We start from the raw sequence: 6,840 nt of genomic DNA, 5'->3' as shown, positions 1-6,840 counted from the left end.
CCTCCTGATGAAAGTGACAAAAATTTAGACTATTTCAGATTATGTTTTTTTCATCTATTTTTATGCAGCATTCGCCTTTGAAATAGCTAGTTATGCGAGTTTTATTGAATTGTTAAAAAAATAGCTAGTAATTAAGTACGTACCAATTTGTTGCTCACATCTGTTTCAGACAAAATTTTCAAGCTACGAAAAGAAAGGATAGAAATCAAGCAAATGACTCAATTTTGCGTATATTTTTATTACTTTTTTAATTAATGAAAATAGAAATAATCAATTCAGGTACCTATTTAAATATGAACCAACCTTGCATTATTTGCACCAGAATCGAACAAGTCTTCAACAACCCCAGAGGCCGTGTTGTACAAAATCTAAGCAAAGGAACCAAAAGTTTTGATCTTGTTCATAATAAATTACGAAATAATTCAATTTAATGTGTACATGTATTTAAAAGGCAATATACAATTTCAAAATATATACAATGAACAATATGAACACACAAATTATGATTCCATTTAATGAATACCTTTTGTATTGCCAACTTCTCAGCGTTTGTCTTTTCTATGACTGCTTTCAATCTTGTGGTATATTCCTCAGATCTTACTAAGGCAGATATATCCACCTCTGTTTTAATTGATCTGTACACAGGAAATTATTCAGTGAATAATAAGACAAAATTTAAAATGACATCTAAAGAAACAAAATGTTTTTATTTTAACTTGCACTATTTTCTTGGCCATCCATAACTATGTATTATTTTGTTTTCTTCACATGATCTCTGTTGTTATCATAGTGAAAACTGATAAGGTCTATATCAATTACAAAAATTATCTTTAATTTGAAATTATGAATGAAAATAAAATTCATCTCGTTAATAGATTTATTACACCTCTATTTTACTTCGATGACATACCCAGCAAAATCACAGTTAGGAGTAGCTTGGATTATAAGGTCATTCACAGTTTGCTTTGCTGCTTTGTACAATAACTGTCAAATAAAAAAAAAACTTAAAATTAAAACTTCGAACTCAAAACTTAAAAACCAGCAAAATCAAAGTTAGGAGTAGCTTGGATTATAAGGTCATTCACAGTTTGCTGTGCTGCTTTGTACAATAACTGTCAAATTAAAAAAACCTTAAAATGTAATCTACTGTCACCGAAGAAAATAATTATTTACAAATGAAATCTTCCCTAAGTCTTACAAACGTACCATGTCTTTATTTTTTGAATTCAACTATGAATATCTTATCATAAGGTTTACATTAAAAAAAAATTATACGGTGAATAATGTTTCAAGTTTCAATGTAGAGTAATTTTTTTTGTGTATCATATACGAGTGTGTAAATAATACAGAGCTACAAATCATTTTTATACTTTTTGAGTCATTTTCTGCTCGTTTTCGTAAAACTCCTTTACTGCCATGATTCTTTTTTCGGCAATCTTTGCACGCGTGGCCGAAAAGGTGCGGAAGTACTGTTCAATTTCTAATGCCCCCATGTTCTTAATCTACAAAAATAAGAATCGAGACCGATATGATTAATAGTGACCGTAATATTTAGACTGTGTATATCCTTGCAGTATACAAAATACAATTTACTGTAAACCAATTTTTATTCGCTTGCTAGAAATATTCGCGAGTTCCTCGACCTATTTTAACTCGCGAATATTAATAGCCGCGAACCAATCATTTTGCTTAGTTTTTGTAGAAAATGCTTCCTTAGTTGCGAATATTAATCTTCGCGGATTGATTTCAAATTGACAAATCGCGAATAATAATAGACGCAAATAATAGTTGGTTTACAGTAAAGTATGATTTGAAATAAATATTTCTCCGATTATCATTGAATAGATACCGTTTTTATTTTCATTTTCTCGGTGTGCAGCAATTGATGGTAGACCCTCTGTTGTGCGCCATCATTGGCAAATCGGAGCGGGGTAGTTGTGACCAACTGTCCCTCATTTGAGCTAAATAAACTGAAAGGGATTAAAAATATTTTGCATATAAATATAACAATATACTATCTATATAACTTTTTTGCCTTAAACTTCATGGGTTTATGCTTTTGAAACTTACAAAGAATATAAGGTTGTCATACACTCTTTCATATTTTTTTCAACCCTGCACCTTTTTAAAATTTAAATTGCATCTTTTTTTTGAGACTCCCTTGTTCTAAATAATTTAATTTTTCTAAAACAACCATAGGTTTTAATACATTTTTTTTAATGCTTGGCGACTGAACACCCCCCCCCCCCAAAAAAAAAACAAATATAATAATAATCGATTGTTTTGGGGGTGGGCGGGGGTGTTCAACCAAAGGGAGTGTAGTTCATTGTATATGTATTTACCTAGGGAAATCATAATGACGTGTAGTTGCACGTTTGATCAGATCCTCTACATTTTCCTGTGCTGCTTCGTATAATAACTGTCAATAAAGAAATTGTGTTCCAGACATCAAGGCGTAAATTGTTATATATAATGAATTGATTTACGGTCATTTTAAAATTTCGGGAAAATTTCCAATTAAATTTCGTATTACTAATCTAATTATATACCTCCAGTGTTGTTCTTCTCTGCTCTGTGTAAAAATTCCTTATTGCCACGATTCCCTCGTCACAAGCTCCTAGCAGAGCGGGGATCGGTGCACTTATCTCTTGAGCATCGCTGAAATGAAGAAACAGTCCAGTTCACATCACATGAACTACTTTAACTTCAAACTAGTATTTTGTAAAAGATTTTTAAAAAGTAATTTTAATTGAATTGAATTTTAGATCCTGATTATTTTTACAAACCTATAATCAACAGCAGAACAATCTTTAGAAACTTGATATAATAGTCCATCTAGGATGCTGCGCACTACCTAGAACGAGATTAAATGTAAAATGTATGAATTAAACCATTTTTGTTCATACATTCTTATGTTTTTTTCCTGGTTATATTTATTAGAAAAATCATTGAAATTTACTCATTCTTACCATTATCGACTCTTTTTCATGAGTTTTCCACTTCAGACCTTTTTCGGCATTTTTCGAACTGCTCTCTGGTTTTGACGGTCTGTTAATCTTGGGAGCCATCGGGAGGTTTTGGTGTTTATCGACAGCCTGTGTTTTCGTCGTATCGTCTGTTGTTACATTTCCCCCCTTCTTACTTTTGCTGCGTCTTCTTCTGCCTCCCGAGGATCCCCTTTTCTGTTTTCAAGGTTTGTTTTTATTTACCTCAGTACTTGATTCAGCTATAAATTCATGCTCACTACTAGTATCTTATAGTTTGTTTGTTTTTTTGTACGGAAAACAATTTTCAAATCTATTCTTAATTGAGTTGTTTAATATTAATTTATTTTCTTAAAATGTATTTACCTTCTTGTCGAGGTCTCTCAGAGACAATGTGCCATTCTGGAGAAATTCCCTCAGTTTTTCAGGGTTCTACAATAAAAACAGAAATTAACTATGCTAAGTAAGTTTCATTAAAAATGGTATTGTGTCTGTTGCACTAAACAGTTTAATCTTTTAAGGAATGTTTAACAATATTCATACAGCCTACCTCCGACGAGCTAGCCATTGAATAAAACAGGAAAGTCTGCTTTTGCACAATTTTTCTTAAACTGCTTAAACTGTGTATTATGACGACATTGATATTGTGATGTCATTGATATTGTGACGTCATTGGATTAAAAACTAAATATTATAATTATTCTAAATGTATAATTATTTTTAAGAAAGAAATATTATAACCGTCCCTTAATAAAACTAGGGATCATAACTATATGATTTACAATAACACAGCAGTTGATGACTACATAGCATGTTTTTCAGTAGGTATACAGATACACAGTTTTTTTCTAATTGTGTTAACAACTTAACCTTGAGATCCAACTGTGTGAATGGAAAGCACGTCTGTGTAATAACTAATAAATGTCAATAAACATGTATTGAAATAAGAATAAGTTCCTACCTCTAGTTCTTTCAATTCCATCTTTAAAAATATTAAGCCTAGATAATGAGTATCGCTTTGCACAAAAACAACTGAAATATAAGTTATGACGCTATTTGCTTTGTGACGTTTCTAGGACTGTGACGTCACCAACAATTTTTTTACCATACGAAAGAAATAAATGCAGATATTGTTCAAAACCTCCATTGTATTTGTTCAGTTCGATTCATGAGCCACAATGTCTGAATTTACTGTCTGTTTCTTCTTCTTCGAAAGATCCTTTCGCCAATGGAATTAAACGAATGCAAGTCAATTAAAGATTTATGAATCCAATTTTGTTTTACATGGGGTTTTTTTACTGAAAAAAGGTTGAAACACTTCTAAAGATTCAATATTCTTGTTAAAAAGGTACAACATTGCACTGCAAAGTCGTCGTACATATAGTATTGGGGTTTTAATTGCGTAACTTGTAACACTAAAAGACGGGCGCAAGTAGTCATTTATTCGTTTCGGCTGCATGGGTTTTCCCACCAATTTGCACATACTCTATAACGTCCTGAGATGGGGTCATACAAAAATCATTAATTAAGTTCCAAAACTTGCTGATTCTGGCTGTTTGTAAAAAAAAAAAAGGTAGTATTCTGTAACATGCCGTAACATTGACAAGTATCAGAAATACCGAATGTCTTGTTAAGAATTTTTACTATATATATATAACGAGTTCTATTGGTAAAATGAAATGATAAATGAAATGTGTAAATCAAGAACTAGACAAATGTTTCTTTAAAATACTTTATATAGCAAGTATTTGGAGAAATTTTGAGAGCTAGTTGGTTTTGTTACTACAACACAAATATGCGATTTACGGTATTTCACGGGACGTATATCATAAATCTAAGCTCTATTCTGTTTAAAATGGAAGTCTTGTTCCAGACAAAATCTTATTTTTGAAATGTGCATATACATAGTTTTATATTGAAAAGAAAAAAATATTATGTTTATAGAACTCATTCAAAGGACTGGTCTCCACGACCCCAGGTGATTCGAAACCGCGACGTACTGAACATCGTTATTGCATGGTATTGCATTTTTACGTATTAAAAAGGTTATAACGGGGCGCAATTGGTACCCATGGGAATTTCGACAGTTTGTTAGAAGGCATGGTTTCCAAAAATAAAACCATATTGTTAATCAGATACTCAAGCATCTTTTTGATACGTTTGTATCAACTCAGGGTACTTGTGTGTACAATCAGAATGTTTTTTTAACAATACAATAATTTTGCAAATGATCAATGTCAAGGTAAGTAAAACTAAGAGTTCGAAAAAGAAGCTCCCATTGATGTCAGAAAGCCTGGACTTTAATTTATGTTGGGAAAAGGTTGTATATAGATATGAAAAATCGTAAGATTTGGTGCTATTGTTTTTGGTAAAAAAAAAATGATTTAAAATTTTTATTCAAAAGTTCCTTGGAATTTTTAAATATCCACAACGTGATCAAAAACACTTCTCGTATATATTACTTTACAGTAGCTTTTACATGTTTTTTTCCTGGAGCCCCCCCCCCCCCCCCCATTTTCCACTACTGTAAATTAACATTTTAAGAAGGAAAAAAGAATGGTGACATTTTTACAGGAAATTTTGTACTTAAACGGATATACTGTAGATCGATGCATAAATACAAGTTCATATTTATATTATTAATATAAATCTTCATTAAGTCTTAAGTCTACGTAAATCTGATTTCATTCACGTTTCAATTATCAATAATTTAGAAGTTAAATAATTAAATGTCAATGAGGTTGCCGCAGACAAGAGCAATACGCGGAAAGTCAATATACAGATTGAATTTCTGATATATACACATGCATTTATATCACGTTGGTCTCGTTCACTTGTGAAAGAACATTCACGTGTTGGTATTTTTGGACTCTTCTCCACATAACAATTGCTGTCTATGCACGCGCGAAAATTGACCATTGGAGATGTGTATATGAGTGTGCTGCCGAATTAGGCAACTAGTGTGTGACTGTTGGAGGTAATAATAATATCGCACTGTCCATCAAGATTCTCACACTGTGTAATATTTCTTGGAGAATTTTTTTCTACGTAAGTATACTATTCATTAATTATACTTGAATTTGATAACAATCAAACAAAAATGTTCATGCGTTTTTTGAAAAAAAAAATATTAATCAGGAGGAATTGAAGTGTTTTTGTTGTTTATTACATTTTAGTTTCTACAATATTGCAAGTTTATAACGAACGAGTGCGCAGGGGGAAGGGGGGTATCTTGCAATGAATAAGTTCCAGGCTTTTAAATTAATAAATGACACTAATCGAAGGTTGAACATATTACTACTATGCACAATTTAATTAATATTTTTGACTAACAAAAGATTAAATTAAGAATCAAGCACATTTTAGCATCCACGCACGCTACGCTTTATTAAAAATCAATACAAGGAACCAGGTCAGTTATTTTCAATTAATGAACTTTTTGTCCTGAAATGGTGTCTTAATACATAAATATATCAGTTTTTTTTTTCTTCTTCTAATATTTTGTATCCAAATAAAAGGATGCCAACGTGGGACCAAATACAGTTTTATGTTATCTTGCATAGAAACATTAAAAATTACAACAAAGAAAAGCGCTTCAAATTACTCCTCATAATCTATTGTGACCTTTCTGCACTCATGAATATTCGCTAACGATAGCGAGATCTAAGATGAGATGCATAGACTTTGATCGTGGGTATTTAATTGATTATAATTGATTACAGTTTATTTGGCATCCTAGAATCCAAAATTGTAAGAACTCACTCATTTTTGAAATGAGTTTGAAGTTCTGAACTTGAATACAATTTCAAAAATGAGAGGTTTTGACAGCAATTGGCTAGACAGCTCATTAATGATT

General features: G+C 31.5%; 1 protein-coding gene across 1 annotated transcript; it reads right to left on the bottom strand.

The window, feature by feature from the left end:
* Positions 1 to 303: 303 nt before the first annotated feature.
* On the bottom strand, positions 304 to 4,027 carry LOC134247124 (uncharacterized; the record flags this gene model as incomplete). Its single annotated transcript, XM_062729461.1, has 11 exons — positions 3,946 to 4,027; positions 3,351 to 3,416; positions 2,970 to 3,182; positions 2,787 to 2,854; positions 2,550 to 2,658; positions 2,343 to 2,419; positions 1,850 to 1,970; positions 1,371 to 1,502; positions 911 to 984; positions 524 to 635; positions 304 to 368 (listed from the first exon to the last, which is right to left on the bottom strand). Coding segments are annotated over exons 1-11 (1,058 nt in total), but the record flags the coding sequence as incomplete, so codon positions are not given.
* Positions 4,028 to 6,840: the final 2,813 nt, after the last annotated feature.

This window comes from Saccostrea cucullata, unplaced genomic scaffold (genome assembly GCF_032062105.1).
Source record: "Saccostrea cucullata isolate Sc308-1 unplaced genomic scaffold, CSIRO_AGI_Scuc_v1 ctg4178, whole genome shotgun sequence".
NCBI lineage: Eukaryota > Metazoa > Mollusca > Bivalvia > Ostreida > Ostreidae > Saccostrea > Saccostrea cuccullata.
This window is presented reverse-complemented; position numbering and strand designations above follow the sequence as displayed.